At 41.7% G+C, this 24,346-nt stretch overlaps 1 protein-coding gene across 6 annotated transcripts in view; it reads left to right on the top strand.

The window, feature by feature from the left end:
• ITPRID1 (ITPR interacting domain containing 1) overlaps positions 1-24,346 on the top strand; it is a 60,339-nt gene that overhangs the window by 25,106 nt on the left and 10,887 nt on the right. For all 6 annotated transcript variants that reach the window (XM_074945391.1, XM_074945389.1, XM_074945388.1 and 3 more), the window contains 3 exons: positions 701-755; positions 16,625-16,707; positions 17,808-19,304. In XM_074945391.1, the coding sequence (XP_074801492.1) occupies positions 701-755; positions 16,625-16,707; positions 17,808-19,304 (1,635 nt within the window). The remainder of the gene's footprint in view (positions 1-700; positions 756-16,624; positions 16,708-17,807; positions 19,305-24,346) is intronic.

The raw sequence follows: 24,346 nt of genomic DNA, 5'->3' as shown, positions 1-24,346 counted from the left end.
GGGAGGTGGGATTCTGGATCCATGGAGAAGAGGCTCATTCATCTGAGTCCTGTTTCAAGTTTTTTCTTTTGCTCTAAGAGTTTTGTCCCAGCCTACATTCACCTACAGTGGCTAAGAAAAATGCTAAGCCCTGACTGCAAGGTTGGGGTCATGGTGCTGTTCTCCCCCATCCCAGCTTGCAGAGAAACACATGAAACACTATTGCACCTCTCTGAGACAGTGTGGTTCAGCACAGTGGATTAAAAGGTCCGAACTAGCCGCATGAGTTTTGAAGAGCATCTAGCACAATGGAGGCACCAATTCCTATATAGGAGGTTGGGGTGCTTCTCTAAATACATTCTCTGAGCAAAATCCTTCCCTTCTTTACACCTCATTGCAAGAATTTGGCCCCATAGGTCTGATTTATGCTAATAAAGGCACATTTTCTGAGGGGCATTTGTTTGAGCCAGTTCAGTGGCAAGAGCTTGAATGTATAGTACAGGGGTAGGGGGCCTTTGTCCACTGACACTTAAATATGGGAGTTGGAGGGTGACCAGGACTAGATCCTGGCTTAAAATACTAAACGGTAATAAAAACAAGAGCCACCGAAAGAAGATTTAACAATATTTCAGTCGGAAATTCTTAATTCTAAAAGGGGAAATACACTTGTAATAATAAATAAGCTGTTTTTGCTTTTGTGGGTTTTTTTTTTCTGTCTCAGATCCAGAGCTTTGAGGATGAAACTCCAGGGGGAAATCTTCATGGCAGCACTTCAGGTGGGTATTAAAAAATAAAATGTAGCTTTAAAAAAAACAAAACTTAATTTTGCTGTGTATTTTTTCTAATTTCTCATCTCTTGCAGAGTGCATTCTCTAGCTGCTCCTACCACCTATGCAGTTTGGATGTACAACTATAAATGTGCCAACCAAACGAGCATTAATAAAATAATGTGGCTTACAAGTACGCACACCAAGTCAAAGGCGCTATATGTGTGTATGCCTAGAGGTCTGTTCATACACAACTCATTGCCAGGCTGGGCCTGCATTAAGTGCTTAAAGGCTTAAAGCGCAAACTGGACTGACAGTAAAGTGGAAGTGTGTCTTGACATCCTGTGGGAGGACCTGAGTTTGAGTCCTGAGCTCTTCCTGCTAGAGAGATGGATGGGGAGTGCTGGAGAAGCAGGCTGGAGAATGTCTAGCAGCATTCTCAAGTTCCTCCCTCTAGCTGTGTTCAAAACAGCAGTGACAAACTCCAGAGCAGGGGAGAGTCATTATGTAATTGCGCTTGAGAGTGGCAAGGAACAGACAGCAAGGAATAAAGGGAGACACCTTGGTGGGCCTCACAGAATGATATTGATTATTTAAATGCAAATCCATATTTAGTCACATAAATAAGTGGCCTGATATCCATAGATGCTAATCATCCATACATCCCATTAATTAACCCAAGAGTTGTCATCTTCAAGGGTGACATCTTGGTGGCAGTGTAGTCAATAGCACAAGTCCCGTTGACTTGAGGCCAGGAATTCACCCCAAGTGCATAAGCTTCACTTAGTAAATGCTAGAGCTGATCAAACTATTTGCAGTGAATAATTTATCCGACAGCCTTTCTTTCTTTCTGTTTCCAAATGATCTGTGAGCAGGTTTTTGTTTGAATGAGTGTGTTAGTGATACACCCACATACTGAGTTTATTGAACGATTATGTATTTCAGCTTATGGATTGTTTGTTTTGGTCCTGTCTTTGGCTGTTCACTATGGGCGTGATCCAAAGACCACTGATATCAATGGAAAGACTCTCAAGGGTATGTCGACACTGCAATAAAACACCTTCAATGGCCCTTGTCACCTGACCAGAGCTTGTGGGACTAAAAAATTGCAGTGTAGACGTTCAGGTTCGGGATGGAGCCTGGACTCTGGGACTCTCCAGTGGCCAGCCTGAGCCTAAATATCTACCCCCTAATTAAACAACCCTGCAGGCCAGGGCCTGTGAGCCCTAGTCACCTGACACAGGCCAGCCACGGGTGTTTTTATTGCAGTGTAGACATACCCCCATTGACGTCACTGGGCTTTGGATAAGGTCCCCCTGTTTGCTATTCATGGTGTGTTAATCACCTCAGTTACATGGTATTGTTTTGTTTCTGCTTCCTGAATGACAACTGAATCTTTATAAATAGAGACAAGCTCCCACACCAATGCATAAATAATCTTCATACTGGTATTCACACAAAGAACAGTCATTCCCCAACATTTGTGCAAAGAAAACCTCATTTGCACAGGTTTCAGAGTAACAGCCGTGTTAGTCTGTATTCGTAAAAAGAAAAGGAGTACTTGTGGCACCTTAGAGACTAACCAGTTTATTTGAGCATGAGCTTTCGTGAGCTACAGCTCACTTCATATTCACAGAGAGTCAACGCAGTCAAACCATTTCAGGATTTGCTAAAATGCTCACAAATAGAGTTTCCTACTATTTGTCCAGCTCCAGTGAATTACTGTACCATGTAATGACAAATGGTATTAATTGCTCCAGATTGCATAATTATACTGTTCTCACTGTAAGTAAAGGAATAACTAGGCACCATGCATTCTGGTCTAAAACACAGAAATAAGCATGTGCTTAGTTGTGATTTCATGGTACAGTATGTAGAATGTGATTACTTTGCCTCTACTGACAGCAGTGCTTTGTCATCCAATTAAATGGCCAACCAATATCATATAAATAAATAGTGCAAGTATTATATTAATGTCTGTGACACAAGGTGTAGTTCCAAAATGTTATTTCAGCATGTGATTTAAATTCTGATCTTTCTCTGTCGTTATGGTATTATTGATACTTGTCTTAATTTCAAAGAAGACAATATGGGGCCAGATCCTCTAATGTATTTAGGTACCTAACTCAGAACTGTGGATTCCGTTGGGGGCAAGGTATCTAGAATGTTGCACCACTGAGTCTAAGTCCTCTTTGTGGATCTAACCCTAAGGCCCCAATTCACCAAAGCACGTAAGCATATGCTTAACTTAAATTGAATACTGATGAACTTAAACATGTATTTAAAGTTAAGTATGTCCTTAAGTGCATTCCAGGACAGGGATAGACTTAAGCACATGGTTAAAGCCACATGCTGAAGTGCTTTGTTGAATAGGACCCTAATTATGGAAAACAGCCCCAAAAGTGAATGTTACCAAATTTAAATGTAGATTGTAATCTCTTTGGGGGCAGGGACTGTCTGTTACTGTGTTTGTACAGTAACTAGCACAATGGGACCCCTTTCACGGTTGGCCAGCAGGATCTATTGTAAGAAACATAAGTTACAAGCCTCTGAAAACAGGGATGGAATGGAAGCTGTTCCACTCCATTACCTCTGGAAGTAGTGCTAGGTGATGAAGAAGTAGGGCTAACTAGCAACAGAGTATTTTGCATAAAGGGAGCATATTAGAAATGGGTGACTTATTGAAGTACTTGCCCTAATGGTCTTTTCCCTTGGCTCTGTAGCCTGGCCTCAATTTTAGTCCAATTGCTTAATTTTCTACACTCCCCATGAAAGCCAATTCCCTGTCTCCTGTGTGTCTTCTTTATATTTCTCCATCATGTAGATTTTGGCTGTTTAAATGCAGCAGGCTTTATGATAAGGCTTTTTTCTTCTTCTTCTTCTTTTCTCTCTTGGCAGAATGCTGAGACTTAATTTTAAAAGACACTCAACCCCCCAAACATCCCTGAATGACTTACAAGGAAAACAGTGTTTTCTAGCTCTGTTTTAAAAAAAATATTACAATTTTTTATTAGGCAATTTTATCATTGTTATAAATAAGTAATTGTACTGGGGAGCAGGGATAATCCTTATTTAATTAAATTCATCTATACTCCCAGGTTGGCAGCAACCAGACATATGTGAGACTAATACCCACAGCCTGCCTGTATGCATGTGCAATTAAAAATTCGCTCTACAGTAGCACTGGCAGTTTAGTGTTGCTTTTGGCATTTACAAATTCTTTTATTTTGTGACTTTTTTTTTTTTTACCATACACATATGCTGGAGCAGATGTTGCTTATTTGTTGTTTATTCAAATCTGTAGGCTCTGGCAGCTAACTCCATTGTTCTGTAATGAAGCTTTATTCACTGTCCTGTATTAGGACCCAGCAAATGCATGACAGGCAGAGTTAGCTCCCAGCAGGAAGCTATAGTTATTGCTCTTACTTATTGGCTGTTTATATTCTAAAGCTCACAGTCGAGAAAGCTAGCTGGGCAGTGCAAGGGACTGGTGCTGTTGTGTTCTGAGGGAAATAACTCCACGGTGTCTCTGCCCTGATGAGGTGCAGGCTTGCATGTAAACTCATCTGTTGCAGGGATTTCATATTCGATACTTGACAATAGAGCTGTTCTCTCTCTCTCTACCCCCCATCGTTCCTTCCGTTTTCAATTAGCCTTTGTAAACTATTGGGTTTAACTAAAGGATGTTTCGTTGTTGTTCATGCCCGTTAACTCAGCACGTGTCTGAAGATTCATTTGCAGCGACGTCTATTAGGGATGCAAGGAATCTGAGGTTTATTTTTGTACAATATTGTATTCGTTCACTCCCACTTCTTTCTTCTTTACTCCTCAATGCCTTTCCCCATTAGGGGAGCCATACTATTGCTATGCAAGGATTCCAATGTGGTATTGACCAAAGAAGGACCTGCTGATCCCTGAAGGTTGTGTGCCAACATAAAGGCATTAGCCTGCTGGAAAACCTCTTTGTAGCCCAAAAGGCAATCAATCAGGGAAGTAACCACCTCCATCTGGCACACTGTGTCATGGAAACTCACTATTAGAGCATTTGTGATTCATCTTGTCCCAACGAATGGTGCCAGGGATCAAACTATACTCCGTCTTCGCAGCAGCTGGGAACATTCTAGCTTCCCAGGATGCTAAGCTAACACATTAGCTCCTGTGACTTATCAAGTAGCAATTCTTTTAATTATCACACCTTCACTCCTCCTACCCACCAACTCCACATACAGTGTGGCACCATGGGAATATTTCCAGAATGCAATCAGTATTTTTCTTAATTGACTGTGTTCCAACCGTGTGAATCCTGTTTCTTCTTTATTGTAACGTGCATGGCATTGATTGCTCCATGCCACCACGAGTATGGGAAAGGAATCCACATTTATTTCCATGTTTCTGCTAGCATCCGGATATTCCTGTTGCCTCTCATCATTTTTAATATTTAGCAAAATAGTAACAACAAAGAGCCAGCTACCGTAAGAAAGATTCCTTCTCGCCAGCGGAAGGGGGTAACAAGGTAATTCACAGTCCTGGTTACCACTAGAACTGTCACACTGTGACTATTTACACTATGGTCCTTAAATGTCTCCACTTTCTGAACAGTCCTGACAGGTGACCTTAGTGTAATAATGACCTCCAACAGATGGGGTGAGAGAGAAGGAAATGAGAGCATTTCTGGTGGAAATCCAGTGATGGATCTTGTTGCCTGTGACATAAAGGGGGCTGATTTTCCACTCTGTTACATGGGTTTTACACTGATGTAATTCCCTTAACTTCAGTGGAATTATTTCTGCGTAAGCATGGTGTAATGGAGTGACTCGGTCCCAAATATTTTCTATACGACTGTTACTTTGCTATAGCTGTTGTGGGAGATAGGTGGGCTTTCCTGTCCTCTGTGATGACTGCAGTGGACATGCTGAACAGTGGAACTCTTCTGGGTGGCTTCTTTCTGCTCTGAGGAACTTGAATTCTTCACAGAGAAGTTCCAACAGATTCAGAATGACCTCTGTGGAGCTAGGGTCAAAGTGGATACTGGGTCAAAGAACAAGGATTTGCTGTGCTGCCCCAGCCCCACCCTCCAAATGAGTCTTATGCAGTATTCTAGTAAGAGGTATTTAAGTGATTGTAAGCTATTGTGATTTGGATCTAATCCCTCCCTCAGAGAGGGAAAGCTGCAGGGAAGTTGCGAACAAATTGTGGTCAAACATACTTTAAAAAATGGACACCAATATTGTGACTTATATGTGCTGTGGTAATGCTTATGAGCCCCATTCATGTCCTAGGCCCCCGTTGCGCTAGATGCCATACAAACAGAACAAAAAATGCTCCCGGCCCCAAAGAATTAACATCGCTTTGTCCACTGCGGGCTGCTGCTGAGCCTTTTCTTTCTGGTTGAGATCATTGAGAGGGCCATGATGGGTCTAACCCGAAATCTGATATCCTGAAGTCCTTAAATCCCCTTCTAGTCAGGCTTCTGGCTGGACAATAGCGTAGAAACAGAGCTAATAGCATTCGCTGATGAGCTTCATATCAAGTTATCCATGCTGACCTTTCAGAGGTTTTTGATACCATTTAGCAGATAGTGTTACTGGACCTGGCAGGGAAGGGGGGAATGTTTATTCTGTTTGGGGTGATTCTATAGGCTGGTTTCGAGTGACTCCTCCTCCTTCATCAGGGCACTCAGCTGTTGAAACCCACAGGAGTTCAGTCCTGTCATTTCTTTTTATTCATATCTCTCTGCAGTTGCCACTTGGGGAGATTGTGAAATAATATCTGCAATGTCATCTGTATGCTGATGACACTTAGTTCTACATCTCATTTTCATCAGAACCAGACATAGCCATCACCAGGCTCTCCCGAAGTTTGGCAGGGATTGGAAGATGGATTAAAGCCAATTGGCTGATGCTCAATTACTAATAAGATGGAGGTGATGCTGGCTGGCAAGGAAAAATACAGGGAGGACCTGGCAAAGTCTAAAGCTGTTCCATCAATTGAAGGAGGATAAAAGTGGGCTGTAATCTCAGGGTTTAGCTAGATTAATCACTTCTCTTAGACTCCCAAATTGTATCAAGGGCTAGAAATAATTCTGATCATGCATCACTACCTAAAACCTTTCCTCTAAAAGGCAGATCTCACATTGCTCATTCACACCTTCATTATTTCTAGACTTGCCAATGCAGTCTGTTTATGACTAAGCAAGAAAGCCCCTCAGAAGCTCTGACTAGTGCAGAAAGCAGCTGCCTACCCTCTGAGTGAAGTCGGTTGTCAGAGCATATCACACCTGTGCCCTGGACTATTCCCAGTGAAAATGTGTGAAATTCAAAGTGTTGGGCAGTATCATCAAACCTAAAATGACCCCACCCCTGATACTTTAAAGACAATACTCTCTTGTTCTCACTCTGACCCAATTGCCCTAAGGGTGTGGTTGCTGGAGCCAAAGATGAGGCATTTTCAGTAAGGAACCCCCGCTTCTGAAGTTTGCATCTGGCCTTTCTAGTAAGTTGTTCACTCGAGATTGTTGGGAAATATTTTTTTCCCCATAAAAAATTTTAATTAAACAACATTTTTTCCATTTTCATCTAAATTTTCCTTCTACAATTCTGGGGGGGTTGGAAAACACACAAGGCATATGCTCATTTATTTTTTATAGAAAAACAGAATTTTCTTCATTTACAAAGTTGTTCTAGAGAAACTTTTCAACCAGTTCCACTCCTCACCAAGGCTTTCTACTAAATGTGAGCTATGAAAGCATATGCTTTTAGAGAGAGAGAGAGAGAGAGCCCTAGCCATTTCACTATTTTCTAAAGCATAGGGCTCATGAGGAACATGATGCAAAGCGCCTAATTTCTCAGGTGTTTTGGGTGGGAATAGGTTGAAGGCTGAGGGCTATGGTGATGTGCTAGTTATTCTGTGGTTGTTATATGGCTAGTTTACAGGATGTTGTGTACATTTATTTTTATTCTGCATGATTTAATCTTATGAAATGCTTAGAGCTTGGGATAATCACTTTTAAATCAAAATAACTAAATACATTTTGCTCCTTATATGTGGAAAATATAGTTCCCTTTCAAGTTATGTGAAGCGTGCCGCTATACCACGGTGATGGGTGTCTTATATAAACATGCAATAATAAATAATAGCATGTACAGTGGGAGGAAGAGAACAGGAGAGAAAATTGCACAATTATCTACAATATAGCCACCATATAACTGAAAATGTACATGACATCTTAGATGTATCAGTGTTATCTGTGATAACAGAAAGAATAACAGGCCAGACTGTTTGAGAAGGAGGGTAAGAGGGTTCTTTAGTAAAAGTAGAATAATTATACAGCAAGATCTCTGGGGACCCTGGGTGCCTTGAAGTTTTCTATTCTTGTTATAAGCTCTCTGGGGGGCAGGAACTTGTCTCTTTGCTTTGTGTTTGTACAGCACAAACAGGGTTCTTGCCTATGACTGGGGCTCCTACGCAATACCAAAATACAAATAAATAATAGTAATAATAATTGTGTTTGGTACAGGATTTTGTATGATACTGATAATATGTGGTGGATCACAAACTCAACATGAGTTAACAGTGTGATGCTGTTGCAAAAAAAGCAAATGCAATTTTAAGTTGCATTAACAGAGGCATAGCATGCAAGTTATAGGAGGTGATAGTACTGCTCTGTCCAGAGCTGGTTAGACTTCAGCTGGAGTACTGTGTCCAGTTTTGGTCACCAATGCATAGAAAGGATGTAGAGAAAATGGGAAGGATCCAGAGGCAAGTGACAAAGATGATAAAAGGGATGCATTGCAAACCATATGAGCAAAGGCTGAAGGAACTGGATAGTTTGGAAAAGAGGAAATTGAGGGGGGACATGATAGCGGTCTTCAAATACTTGAAAGGCTGCCATGAAAAAGATGGAGACAAGTTGTTCTCTCTTGCCACAAAGGGCAGGACAAGAGGCAGTGGGTTCAAACTACAACATAGCAGATTTAGATTAAATCTCGGGAAAAACTTCCTAATTTTAAGAATAGTAGGACAATGGAACAGACTGCCTAGGGAGTGGAAGCTCCTTCACTGGAGGTTTTCAGAAGGAGGCTGGGTTGCCATCTGTCTTGGATGGTTTTTAGACACAACAAATCCTGCATCTTGGCAGGGAGTTAGACTAGATGACCCTTGTGGTCCCTTCTAACCCTATGATTCTGTAATACTGTGTATGCTAATTTAAACAAGAATCTCACTTAATCCAAATGGGACAGGGGACATGGAATTTATCTAGCTAACCTGCATTTTGAATAGGATGTAACTGATGCATCATGGGGCACATAACCCAGTTTCCTATAATGTGGGTTTCAGATAAGAGGATTTATCTAACTTCTACTATAGTTTTGTTTAAAACAAAGATCAGTGGAAGGGCATTAATAAAAACTGTCGTTTATTCCAGCACTGAAAACTGAAGTTTTTGGTTTGTCTGCTGCTGCCACCTGGTGATCATTCTCCTATGCTGATGCATGTTGTTCTGTTTGTCAGGTCTCGTCATATGGCGATGCGTTTAGTTGGGCAGCCCTTACTCCGGTGATAAATCCCATTGAAATGGGCATTCCTAGAAGGCCCATTTCAATAAACGTGAGAGAGGGTTGTAGAATTGGGCCTCATATTGTTTCTATTGAAAAAGTAAATATAAACAGAGATTTGCTAGCACCACCCAATCTGTACATTTTTACTTCTGCAGTGGCGAAAATAGAAGTTTTTAAATGCTTCAGAAAATATGTTTGAATCATAAACTTGCTGTTTTGTATTTCAGTGACACTAAGTGTGCATGGCATGGATATTAGTACTCAGAACAGCTGAAAAACAGCCCTTTAGAGTAGGCAGAATGTGCAATTGTGGCAGTTTTGCACTCCCCCATTTTGGCAGTGATGTGGAGCTGCCCTGCAGATGTGCAGCCCAGGTTAGCGAAAGACATTTTGGTCACATACCTGAGGGGCCCACATGCTTATCTGTAAGCTGTTTATCTTTTTATTTTTGCATCCAGATGCCTAGATGAAATATTTTCTTGTACTGTACAAAACTCCAATGGACTGCGAAGAGGCCTCGGCTCAGATAATAGTTGTAAGCCCACTGTATATCTGACAACAAATAACTATTCCAGGGGAGTTTTACTAGATTTGGTTGTAGCAGTTCGGGGAACAGAAGAGTGTGGAGTATCAATCAGTCCGGCTACAGATGATTCTTTATCCTTTATTCTAGTTACTTTAACCTTCTCCAAATGATGTTCTGATAGCAATTAGGTTGCACTGAGCTCCCTGCCTATCATGCTGAGCAATATTGTCTCATTGTTTCCTTGTAGTCTCCCCATTGGTCTGTCTGTATCCATCTGTTATCTCTTATCTCACACTTCGATTGCAAACTCTTTGGGGCAGGGACAGTGTTTTTGTTCTTTGTACGGTGCCTAGCACAATAGGCTCCTGGTCTATGACTGGGGCTCCTAGGCACTATGGCAATACAAATAACTAATAAGAATAATCGGATCTACTCAGCCCTGATATAGCAGGTTGGTTTGGAGATAGTGGGACATAACTGGGTAGGAATTTCCTGTTGATAGATGCTGTAGGTAAGGTTTTATTGTGGTGAAAGATGACATACAAACCTAGCCAGTGGTATTACAGTACATAGATGGGGCAGAGACACCACAGGAATCTGCAACATCTGCCACCAATAGGGTTGGGGGGTATAAATGAGGCATAGTCAGTACCTATTCCAAAGTTAATACAGCTCTAATTTTAGTAGACTATTTCTTTTGTCCATCCTTCAAGACAAAAACCTGCATTTTAAGTACCACAATGTTTTGTCTTGACATCATGAAGTGCACTCCTGCAGGTAAATATTAAGACTGACATTTGCAAACTTTGTACCTAAAGTGAGGCACCTAAAGTGTCCTGCTTTAAGTAGGTTATGGAGGTGGGATGTACTAAAAGAGACCTGATCTCCAAAGGTGCCAAACTCCCAGTTTCACAGGCACCGACTTTCCAAAGTGCTAGGGAGTGCATGACCCCCTGAAGCCCTGCCCCCACTCCACCCCGTCCCCCAAGGCCTCACCCCCACCCTGCCTCTCCCCGTCCCTGCTCCACCCCGCCCCGCTTCTTCGCACACAGTTCTGCCCCCTCCCCCGACCGCCCCATGTCCTCACTCCTCCCCCTCCCCCCAAAGCCTCCTGAACGCAGTGAATCGTGGCGGGTGGGAGGTGCTGTGGGGATGGGAGGAGCTGATCGGGGGGGCTGCCAGGGGGTGCTCAGCACCCAACATTTTTTCCCCATAGGTGCTCCAGCCCCAGAGCACCCACAGAGTCAGTGCCTATGCCCAGTTTCTTCTGTTAGAGTTTTGATATTTGGCACCTTTGAAGATAGGCTTCTATATAAAAGTGACCTATATATGGATTTAGGTGCCTAAGTTAGGCATCTAAAGTCAGTTTAAAACCTGAGCTTTAATTTTTTACAAGTCACTCTAATTTGTTTTCATGCTTGTTTGATTTTTTATATATACGTTTTTAGAAACGAGAACATCCAATCTGTAATCAAATGTTGCCATTCAAGATCCACCACCACCATGTAATAGCTGCAGGAGACCTGAATTTCATCACAGTGCTAGCTTACCATAGTTACACTGGGACTACTCACTGCTTAGAGTTAGGCATATGCTTACGTATCCTGCTGAATCGGGTTAGATGAGGAGAAAGTCATGATTTATAATTATGCAAATACCTTGAGAGCTTTGTGTGAAAGACTGCAAAGTGCTTTACAAATACAGCTGACTGAATAATTCAGAAGGACTCCTTCAGCCTTTTTTTCCCCCTCACAAAATATCCCTGATCTCTGTTTCTTGGAATGTATTTATTAGTCAAATATATGTGCTGGATATTTTTTAGAAAAATGTACACTGTGTGGGTTAATCACACATATTTACAATTTGAGCCACATTGCTTGCTTGCTGTTGGGCAGATAAGTCACCTCGTATTTTTTCTCTTCTGTGACTGGATGGGCAGGTGAGCACTTTGATGTGCATTTTCATATGTGTGAATTTAAAATTCAGTTTCTTCAAATATTCATTCAACTTCAAAAATTATGAATATTTGTGCCCATAAATCTTAAGTATTCAAATGCTCATGAAAGACAAACGAGGTGTGATCATGGCCCAAGTGAATTTATTTTAAAATTCATGTGAATAGTATTGGATACTTTTTTGCCGAATTCACCCAGCATTATTTGCATTATTAAACACAACACCCATTTGAGGTCACTGCTGCGATTGATACAGCGGTGTCGATTTTAGTGGGTCTGGTGAAGACAAGCTAAGTCAATGGCAGAGCAATCTCTCATCAACGTCTGTACTCTAGCTCCCTGAGAAGCGTAAGGTAAGTCGGTGGGAGAGCGTCTCCTGTCAGCACAGTGCAGTGTCAACACCACTGTAAGTCGACCTAAGTTACATTGACTTCAGGTACGTAACTTGCGTAACTGAAGTAGCATAACGTAGGTCGACTTACAGCTTTAGCGTAGACCAGCCCTAGGAGAATGACCGTTGCTGGCAACAATTTGTGCCCCTTTGGGTGACCTTCAACCATTGTTGAGAAAGTTTAGCTGCTCATGTGGAGTGGGCCAAACTATCTTGAATACTCAATTTGTATGCTTGATAGAAACCTGGTGTACTGAGTAATTCTGATTTAAGGGGCTATCAAAGTGTCAGTGTCCTAGTGTAGGCCAGCATTATTATATATGATACAGGGGAATTTATTGAAACGCTAACAGCCTGCTTACAGTGGTAGCCACTAAATAATTTACAGTTAGTTAGTTACCACAGTATTCATAGGAAGTAAAATCCACTGCTGTGCAAAGAGCCAGCATAAGACATATCCTCAACTGAGGGCTCATTCATCAGCCCTGTTTTGAAGGTTGAAGTGAAATGAAGTGGTGCATAGGCCTAGAGTTGACCCACAACACAGGGACCAAAGGATGCCTCCAACTGCTCACTCAAGTGTAAAGACATTAAACCTTGTCTACATTAAGTGCTAAGTGATGTTTCACACAGAGTCAGCTACCTCATAATAGCTACTTAAAGCAAATGCAATTTTAGATTACATTAACAGAGGCATAGCATGCAAGTCACAGGAGGTGATAGTACTGCTCTACTCGATGCTGGTTAGGCCTCAGCGGGAGTAATGTATCCAGTTTTGGTCATCAAGGTATAGAAAGGATGTAGAGAAACAGGAAAGGATCCACAGGTGAGTGACAAAGATGATCAAAGGGATGAAATGAATGAACAAAGGCTGAAGGAACTGGGTATGTTTCGTTTGGAAAAGAGGAGATTGAGGGGGTGACATGATAGTGGTCTTCAAATACTTGAAAGGCTGCCATAAGAAAGATGGAGAAAAGTTTGTTCTCTTGCCACAGAGGGCGGGACAAGAGGCAATGGGTTCAAACTACAGCACGGCAAATTTAGATTAAATCTCAGGTAAAACTTCCTAACTGTAAGAACAGTAGAATAATGGAACAGACTGCCTAGGGAAGTCATGGAAGTTCCTTCACTGGAAGTTTTCAAAAGGAGGCTATATAGCTATCTGTCTTGGATGGTTTTTAGACACAACAAATCCTGCATCTTGGCAGAGGGTTAGACTAGATGACCCTTGCAGTCCCTTCTAGCCCTATGGTTCTATGATTCTAACTTTTTTTTCCAATTTTGACAAGACCACAGACTGCAAAGCAACCCCTCTTCCCAAAAACAATAATGTGTCCCAGTTCTCCCAAATGCATGATGTGTAAGTTAAAATGGTTTGGAAATGGTTCAGTAATCTCTTAAAAAAATCCATTCTCACCTTGAGCCCATACCCTGAGTTTCATATTCAGATTTTACGTAATCTTGTCATAGGCAGACTCTCACTGAAGAAAAAGAAATATTGGCCTGAATAAAAGCAAAGGAAAAACCTGAGTAGCTGGCCAACAAGAGAGAAAGTCTCATCTTTGCAAAATTTTATGTCTTCACTTATAGAACTCCTGCAATAAGTCTGTCACTTCAGTGATTTGATGTAACCTGACCTGAACGTGCAGTTCTTTCCTCCCCGCCCCCGATTCTGTCCTAAACAAGCCATGGGTGCTTTCAAACCACAGTCCTAAAGAGTTTTTATTTAAATAAACTACAAAACAGTAGAAGATGGAATTTGGACACAAAATGGACATTAAGCCTTCGTCTATATCACAGTTTGTAACCCCTTAGTGACGTGGTTGGCTCTGTCTCCACACTCAACATAGTTAATATATTGTTGGAAATCATGGCACCTAGGCATGTGTAATCCTTGCCAACAGGCTAGGCAGGCACATGGTTGTCTTCCTATATAGCTAGGTTGTAATGCTGTACTTTGACCTGTAGACAGCTCAGTCAGTCTTCTATCCTCCTCCCGTGCATTAAGGTTATCCCACAGTGCATTGCTTCACATCTGGCTGGTGCATCTTGTGTGCACACCTTTCAGGCCCTCTTAGATTTTTTATGGCTACAAACAAGGGAAGGTAGCATAATAAGTGGTGATGTGCAAACATGATTGAGTATTTGATGGCTGTGTTGGGGGAAAAGTGCTATGGGGATGCAACTCAATGCAATTTGTTGTAAATTGGGTCATACAAGAGTGTGATGACATGGTTACAACAAACTTGGTAGATGGGGGGCCTAAAAGGTTGAGCCTTCTATTAATTTTACGAAGATTCCTCCATGTAATTCCCAATAGCAGTGAGTTGCCTATAAAACCCGCATACAACAGCAGAAGAATAAACATCTTAATAATCACCACTCCCAAACAAATACAGGTAACACGAAATAATATGTTCTTCTAACAGCAGTGTGAATTTCCAAACTTACAGTGGACTGACCCTATCTGGGATGGGGAGTCTTTTTCATATAGGACATCAGTTTGAGTCTAATTCAGATTGGGAATAGAGCAACTGAAAAATTACTACATTTAAAAATGATGCTCTGCTTTTGTTTCTTTATTGATAAATGTGAATGGATGTAGGACAGCAGGATACATCAGCAGCAGCAGCAGCTGGCTAAGGTGTAAAAGGTAATTGAAACAGCTTGTTAAAAAAAAGTTTAGAGAAGTGGTGGAATATTTTTCTCATGGGAGAAGCTGAACTGTGATTTGGACACCACCCATAAAACAGAAATTTTAGAGCAATCTTGATGCAAATTATTGACTGTGGAGGATACAAGCAGGCAATTCCCATTTGAAATCAGGCAACAACTGCTAAATTGACAGTTTATCTGCTGGTGACAAGAAGACAGATACCATAGTTTATGAATTTGTAATATTTAACCAATGGTCTGGTCTTGATTTTACAATTGCCTTCACTTACAAATATTGTCCACTCTTTTTTAGTTCAAGCATCAAAATGGAATATATTAAACATTTCATTATAGGCTATTGGGTGAAGGCATCTTTTTGTGTTCCTGCGTTTTGTGTTTCTTAATGCACAAAAATGAGTATTAATTGTTCTTGCCCTGGAATTACAATGGCTTTTAGAACAGTGAATTAACCCTTAGGTAACTAGCTTCACATACAATGGGATGAAAATGGTTGATTTCCACAGGTTGTGGGAAGTGTTGTGTTCGACAGAAGGGAGGGTTATGTAGCTGTTGGGAGGCTGGGCTGGATCAGAATTGTTGCCTGGAGTAAGTCCAGAATGACTCCACTCCTGGGAACCCCATTCTGCCTTGGCGTGCAATCCTACTATCCATTATTGTGGTTTCCTGACTGCTCCCTCAGATCAGGAGCCAATAAGGAAGAAGCAGGTTACATCAGGAGCTGAGATCAGGATGGAGATGAATTGACAGGAAAAACAGAGTAGCTCCTTGCAGGGAAGTGTCACAGGCCATGCAGTGGGGACAGGCAGAGAATGGGTAGTTCTCCACATCCTGTTAGGCATTTGGCAGCACTTCTCATTGGAAGAAAGGGTAGGGAGTGTTAACATTTGATCTACTCAGACCAGACAAGGAAGTGTTTCCAGGCCAGTGAGGGAGTAAATGTTGGGGGAGTCAGGGCTTCTGCCCAAGTGAGGAGAGCAAAAAATCTGAGAAAACAGTTGTCCTTAGTGCCTTAATTTTCAAAAAGTGGCCACTGATTTTGATTGCTTCCATTTTTTGGGTGCCCAAGTTGGCACCTGTAAGATGAGCCATTGACAAGTGAGGAACCCAAATCTCTCACTACTTTTAAAATTTTGGCCTCATTCTGTATGCACGGAAATGGAGAATGAATGGTGCTTTAATCTCCTTCGGATTCACTGAGAAACAAAATTGTGCTGGCACGGTAACAAATAACAAGTTTTAAGGTATCTCAGTCTAGACTTATGTGGTTTATAGTCTTACGTGCCAACTCCCTCTCACCTTACTCATGAGAGTTGTCCCTTGAAATCATTGGAACTGTTCATGTGAGTAGGATGAGTAGGATTTGACCCAAAGTGCTTATAATCAAGAAATAGTCAAAAGTCAACAATTTTAGCAGGTGAAATAACGAAGCAATAGAACAAGTGGTTTATTGACGATTTACATTAGTTTATGTCGAGTGTTCAGATGATGATGACCTTTGTTTTACAGATGTGTAAAATGGAACCTGCAGGTGGTGTTTATACCTGTTGTTAAATAAATGCCTGCCCTGGTATTTTCAGCTATGCTGGGCACACTTTATAGTTCATTCTAATTGTAGACATATAAGTGGATTTAGAGCAATACTACTAGGACCAGGAATATACTTAGCACAGGAATGAACATTTAAAGTTCACCCACTGAGAAGCATTTACTGATTTTTATCCTGGCTTGCTGTTTGAATCTCTTTCTTCTCTCCCCTACTTTTCTCCCTGCAGAAGTGCTGGTGACAAGAACAAACAGCTGCCAGTCTGACAGCAGTGGATTTCTGGAAGAACCAGTGGAGCCTTTATCTTTACAAGTAAAGAGCTGGTGATATTCTTCAATAAGATTAGTTAAAAGTTTGAGCAAAACCAATACCCAAAAGTTATCAGGTTCATGAAAAATAAAGCAATACAGGGGGATGGAATTTCCCTGAGATTTCCTGTGGGGAAAACAAGGAGATTTTCATAAACAAAAAAACTTTCTACCCCAATGGACTACTATGTGTAAGGTCCAAAATTATACCTTGTAGAACTATTCCACCTTGGCTACCCTATATCCTATCTTACTGTATTGTATTGTTGCCCCTTTGGCTCAAGTGGTCAGCCAACATTTAGGGCTTTGCTGGGTTGTATCTGTTAGGAAGAGATGATGTGAGTCAGGTATATTATTTGGTGTAATCTAGGTTATTTACAAAAGATTTACAGAAAGTCTTCCCTGCACACAGTAGAAACAGCAGGCTGTCTCCTCACTCAGAAATAGCCCAATGTGAAAACTCAAGCTCTGAGCGGATGAAGCTCTGTCTCTCTGCATCCCTTTAGGGCCACATTTGCAACAGCTTCTCTTGCTTTCTGTCTCCAGCCCACACTCAGCTGCAATCAATATTCTAGCTCCTCTGTTTGTATCCAAGGAAGCCCCACTGTCCGTACAGCTTAGCTCTGACCTACCGTGTGGCATAGTGCACTGAACAGTAGCCTCCATTGCTTTCAGATAAAGGAGCCACTGAGCCTGAAAATGGGTGCTTGTTGGCACACCTGTCTTTAACAAGTTTCTTTTTGGATCAAAGAGCTCCTTAATGGCAGCCATTGGCATCTCTCAGCATAACGTTGTATAGGCAGTAGCACAATTTGAGGTTTCCAAATCCCCTATATTCAAATACGTGCAGTAAGATGTAACTAGAACTTTTAATGAGAATTCAAAATAGAGGGCTGGAATGTGACATTACTCCCTGAGCCAAAGCTCAGTGAAGTCAACAAGAGCCTTTTTATTTACTTCAGTGAGCCCTTAACCATGTACCAAACAAAAGAGTTCTTTTTGTATTTAAAAATTCTTCAAGATAAAGTCCCATTATCCATCTCATCAAACTACTCCATGGCACTGCAATATTATATGCTTAGTGTCTTCTCATTTTCCTTGCAGAATCCACCTTTTCCAGGACAGCTGAACCTTAGCTGTGATACCCATGACCGAAAAGGAGCTCTGCCACATAGAACGGCTCTCGCTGTGTCACACCAGGATTTTCATCAAAAGTCAAAGGGCCCTGTTGCTAACGCCTCCACTGCAGATTGCAAGAACATTTCAAGGGTGTCTAGTCCAGACAGAGAACACAAGGACCAGAGGGAAGAGACCGCCCTCTCACTAATTGTGGAAGATGGTCTACATCAAGCCTTCAGTGATCAGTCAGAGGGTTTTGTCAAAGAAATGGTGTACGATCCGAATAAGCAGGAGATTAAAATTGGAAGAGGGCAACTGGAGAAAGAGGAGAGCTGCATACAACAGCAAACTGCTGGTAATCAGGATGTAGGAGATATTGTTACCCCAGAACTTCACTGTCATTTATCCTTCAGTTCAGTACCCAAAAGTCCAGCTCCAGCTGAAGAGAATGGCACAACTCCCATTGACTTCACTGGCAGTGGAGCCTGCGCTAAACAAGAGACAAGAGAGAGACCTTTGACTGAGGAGGATGCTGGGAAAGTATTTAAGGAAAATATCCAGGAAGGTATTACAGGACATGTAAAAGGAAAGCAATGTGATAAGGAGATTTTCAGTAAAGTTGATACCCTGGTTCCAGTCACCAAGGCCACAAGTGGTCAGCAGTTTTGCAAACTGGACACTGATATAAACAGTATAAGCTGCTCTTGTGAAACAGGGACATCAGAGACCCAATGGCAGGTCTCACAAGTACAAAATGAAAGCAAGGTTATTTCAAGCAGTTCTTTACAAGTGTCTAACTTTTCTGCTTACTGCCCAGAGTGCATATCTGAATTTAGTTCCCAGGAAAGCACAGAGACTTGCTGTTTGGGTAAAATATCAGGAGCCACCAAATTGGAGAAGGATGATTCTGTCCAAAATGCTGAAATACACACTAACCCCTCTAAGTCGGTTACTGTTCAGATGGCTTCAAGTCTGGTGTCCACTGTGCAAAAAGTTTCCCTGAGTGAAGGCCTTGGCAAAGGCCAGTCTTTAGAAATTAAATCCATAGAGTCCCAGTGCTCTGAGAGTGAGCTAGTAATTACTTCACAACTGGGTACTTTGAAGGAAAGTCTAAAGGAGACAAGAGAAGCTTCAATTCAAACTGACACAATTGGAATAAAAACACGAAATCAGTGGTCTGACCCAAATCTTCTCCCTCCATTCTGTAGACATGGTCATCTCACAAAATCAGTCTCCCTAGACACTGGGCTTTATGGGAAATACAGATCATCCTACCATCAAACATTGGGTGACCAGCCTGCCCAGTGCGGTCACAGCTGTCATTGTGTCTGCTGCCATCATTGCTGCTTTCAGTGGGCCTTTCCCTTCACTGCTTCCTCCAAACCTCCTGGGGCCTGTTGTTCAAATCACATGACCATAGAGTTGCAGCTTTTGAAAACATTAGAGCTCCTGCAGGATACAGCAGTGAGGAGTATTTCTCCAGTAAGTATGTTTCTTGATGAAATAATACATAGAATCTGGCGCATGGAGAGTAAACTCCTGGGGTGTAAGTTATTTCAAGGTCCACTATCCACTCTGTTCAGTGTTGTAGAGAAAGTGTCAGGAATGTAGCTTAGGAAACAGATGGGAAGAAGGGACAGTCCATCCTGGACAAATTGGGGGAATGTCAGAAATATACTTTGACCCAAATTAAGTTGTGTTCGACTACGTCTCTTAATGTTGAGAGTATTTAAATGGTACCTGCTAGGTTAACAACTGACCAAGATGAGCTGGAGGAATAAGGTTTACACAGATCAAATTCAGAGATGAGTCTGAGCTGCTGTTACTTGCTGCTGCTTCCACTCTCTTCAGTGTATAAATTCTACCAATCTGGGTTCCCTGAGAGCTTCTCTACATAAAAAGTTGTTTTGCTTTAAACTATACCAGTATATTTAAAGCAGTACAACCTCCCCCTCCCCAATATGGCTGCAGTTATACAGTGCTTTTACTGATACAGCTTTATTCCCAGCCAGACAAGGGAATAAACTGCACTGGTATAAGGCAATTTTGTACCAATATAACTGCATCCACACTAGGAGCTGTACCAGAATAACTATTTCAGTGGGGCGGGTGGGGGGGAAGTCACACCCCTAAATGAAATAGTTATACCAATACAAAAATGGTGTGCACTGCAGATCAGGTCTTACACGCTCTCAAACCCAGTCAGCCTTCCTTAAACTCACATCTACCTATCAATATATATACCATTATGCACCACTCTGAATTTGGCCAAGTGAGTTTGAGTCCCAAAAAAGAACCTAAGTAATTGTGATTTCCACACTGAAGGGGCCAGCAGATAGAGTAAGTTACACTAATTCAGACTCACCTCTCTTTGGCCCTGTAGCTTTATTTTATCAGGGCCCTTACCCATGGCAAAAAAAAATTTAGAAATGGCTAAAGGGAGGGAACGGTTTGTAGAAAAACAAGTCAAATTTATGTAGTAATACGAGGTCAGCCAGCGTTTTGAAACCAAAGAGAAACTTTATGGTTTTCTGTGAACTTATGCAGCTTAACCACTTTATGTCTGAAGATGCAGAACGCCCTCCTTTTGGTATTTATACATGCTGCTATATACTGAGTAAATAAGGGTGAAATCCCATATGACCCAATCATCCCATGAATAGACTCATTGATTTCAATAAAATTGATATGATACTTTTGAGACCTGATTTTCAGAGGGGCTGAGCAGTGGATGGTGAGTGCCCAGTATCTCAGCAAATCTGACCCAGGTAAAATAGGGAACATTTTAGGGTATGTCTACACTACAATTAAACACCTGCGGCTGACCCAGGTCAGCTGACTCACAGGGTGCCAGAGCCCGAGTCTAAATGTCTATACCATAATTAAACAGCCCGGTAGCATGAGCCCCACGAGCCCAAGTCAGCTGACATGGTCAGCTGCAGGTGTTTAATTGCATAGACATACCCTTAGCCAACCTAAAGCTGTACTTGCCATCAGAACCATGTGAAATGTTTGCAAAAAGAACTGAAACTACAAAAAGTCACCAGGTTGTCACTTTGTTACAAACTCAAAACTGAGGATTCAGGGCCACCTGAGGGATGGAGGGCCTCACTTGTTTGAGAGGCACCCGAAATCCATAGAACAATATGATGCAGGGCAGCTGAGGTAAACTGTAGTGAGTGGCATTTCAACCTGGCACTCAGGGTTGCAGCACTGCTCAGGTTTGGCCCAGCCGCCCCTTGGTCATGACAGAGGGTGGGGGACAGCTGAGCCAAAGTTGAGTGTGTGTTGCTGAGATCTGGTGCACAGGCTTGCAGTGCAACTATGGGTAAAGCAGCCCCTGCACGCAGTGTGCCACATGCCAGGTGTTCACCTGCTGGCTACCAAAACCATGGTGGCTCTCTCGGGGACTGGCTGGGACGCAGGATGGACCCAACACTCGAGGGCAAGTCTCACCAGCCGGGAGGGGTAAGGTAAGGAGTGGGATGGGGAGGCAGGAGAGCTCCCCTGAGGGCTGAGGCTCCTGGGGGAGGGCTGGGTGTAGGTGCTTATGTGCCGGGGGGTGGTTGTCAGGCTTTTTAGAAGGGATGGGGGCCTCCATTTCAGATTTTGCCCTAGGCCCCCATGAACCAGCCCAGCTAGAATTGTTGGAAAGCTCACAACGTTTCTGAGAAAAGCTGGGCCGATGGATATTTCTGCACCATGAGAAATGTGAATGTTTCTCCTGGTTTTGTGTTGAAACTATGCAAACTTGGTGGTTTCAAATGAGTTTCTTCCTTTCTTTCTTTGAACCTGAAACTCAAAGTGAAACTTCGGACGTTGTAACCACAAGTGGGTCAAAAGTACAGAAAACAGATTAACCCCTATGAACTGAAACTGATGAATTTCATGTTATTGACTATATCAATACTGTGGGGGCTTTTCTTTAAACTGTTTGCTGGAGGGCTATGAATTTTGTGAGATGTCTCTCAATTGCCACAAGATGTCAGTGTTTCAGTACATTACAGCTGAATTTACATTGTCCAATTTATTTTATCACTCCTCTGATGGTGGTGAAGGATTAACAGTGATGCTTTTTCAGTAATCTGAGACTGAGGATACTGCAGGCATTGACTGCACACTACACTATTGTTCAAGCTCTGTTGTTTAAGCAAAGATGTGTTAAATCTGGCACTTGTCTGAGGTTAATCATGTGAAATCCAGCCCCTGCATCAAGGAAGGACCCAAACAACTGGGAAAGCTGGGATTATGTGAGTTGTGTGTAAGGACATGTAGGAAAACCCGTGTAGGGGGGTCAGAAAACATTCCTAGCTTTATGTACAGTGGAACTCCATACCCATGTAAATTGGAAAGCATTAGGTATGCTGGTGTGTAGTCAGTGGGTCTGTGGCTTTACTGGCCTAAAATCTTGAGGAGTTTCAGGGAGAGTAGCAGCAGGTTGCATCCGCGGCTACATCCCGTGTCTTAGAATTGCGGGTACTGCTCCACTGCACAAGGTCGAAGATTCTGCTCCTCACTTCTTCATATGGAGAAAATCCTGTGTATGTGGGCTTTATTCCACATGACAGGATTTGGTCCATAATCTTTAGCCCAGCCTGTCAAGGGATTTAATCATCAAACATCTGCTAGAACAAGAGAAAGTCCTGAAAGTAATCAAAATCTATATTAACTGCAATATTGTTCTTGACAGAAGTCAGTGTTAATCAAACGTCATCAATGTCATACCCACAAAAGTAATCAAAATCTATATTAACTGCAAATAGCCATCAGATTATATTGAATTTGCATGTTTAGATTTTATTCGTCTGGGTATGACATCTTCTTGTACAAGGAAATTATTTCCCAACAGAAACACTTTATTTCCATACCTTTTGGAGGCTTAGTTGCTGATTAACACAACTTTAAAAAAATTGTTTTGGTTAGGTTTTCCAAAGTGGTCATAACATCATTCTAGTCTATTCATGTTCTTATACCATATCCATCACTGAGGTACTTGAGTGATCTCCAGCAGTGAATTAGGTGACATGACCAACATTTTTCATGTCTTATTCTTTCTTTCTTTCTTTCTCTCATCCTCTCCCTAGGAGGGGAAATTACATTTTTTAACATATGACATGCTATGTTTTTATATTAGCAAAGTCCAGGTAGAAGAAATACACCTTGATCTTGGCATGGAAAGTTGTGAGGTTTGAGGTAGTTTGCAGATCCCATGGGAGCTGGTTCCACAGCCTTGAACCAGGCCCTGAGAAAGCTCCGTCTCATGCACAGACAAGCTTTACCCTTGTGGATAGACTGTTCCATAACATCTTGATGTGCAGGAACCGCCAAAGTAGAACATACCAGTGATCCATTGATTATTTATTCAGATGTATAACTGATCTAAACAATTAGTCTTGAATCCCATTTCTAACTGAGGCCCGTGCTAGAGTCTTAATGGAAAAATGTAATGTCCCCAGAGAAATACTGTGCTATGGGGAAATTACTTCCCAATACCAGTCAATGACCACAGTTAGACATGAAACACTGCAGACATTATTTCCAAATATTTATTTGAATTTTTAAAGATACAAACATACAAATTGCCATATTAGAGAAAGACAGTTCATTCAAACCAATACCTTGTGCAAGAGAGAACCTGGAGTGGACGATTATGGAGTAACCTGCCCGTAGAAATTTCTTTCTAACTCCTGTCAGTTAGTGATTGACTTTTTTACCATGAAGTAGGAGAGTTTATATTCTTTATAAACAAATGTGCTTTTGCCGTGTTTGTATATTCTATCAAGCAATGTTACTGGCAGGAATGTTCCCCAAAACATTGATTTGTGAACAAATATTGCAAACTCTCTGCAAAAAGCAAACTTTGAATTTGTCTTGGAAACCTGATTCCAAGAGTTACACTCATCCCGTCTGGGGACAGAAATCTTGTGTCCTGTCAAAACGGTTCAAATTTCAAATAGTTAATAATGGATACTCGAAGCAATATTTGCCAAGGACAGTTGATGAGCAATCTATAGGCTGAAATATATTTGTATGACACATTATTTGAACAGTTTTGAGCAAATGAACAAATCTGTGGGAATTGTGATGTTTGTAGACTTTTTGCACAGAGAGAACTGAGCTATATATGTCATAGTGCCAGCTCGAATCCCAAAAGAATTGTATAGCCTTTGGAATTTTATCCTAGTCTAGTGCAATTGCAGTTACTATTTTTATTCTTATCAATATCTGATCCTCTTTTTCCAAATTTACTAATCCTTTTGCCTCCACTAGTGATATAAAAGTCAGCTAAACGTTAACGTCTACAAATGGTGGGTCAAGAAAGCGTGACGATGGTTCCAGAGGTACAGTGCTCTACCTGTCTTTCAAATCAGACACATGGAGCAAACTTCTTCATTTGGTGATGCTGATGTAAATCCAGGGCAACTCTAGTCAATGCTAATGATTTACATAAGTGTAACGAAGCTCAGAATTTGACCCATTGTATCAAAACTATGGGCAACATCCTGTCTCCCTTGAAGACAAGG

This window comes from Natator depressus, chromosome 2 (assembly GCF_965152275.1).
Source record: "Natator depressus isolate rNatDep1 chromosome 2, rNatDep2.hap1, whole genome shotgun sequence".
Classification (NCBI taxonomy): domain Eukaryota; kingdom Metazoa; phylum Chordata; order Testudines; family Cheloniidae; genus Natator; species Natator depressus.
This window is presented reverse-complemented; position numbering and strand designations above follow the sequence as displayed.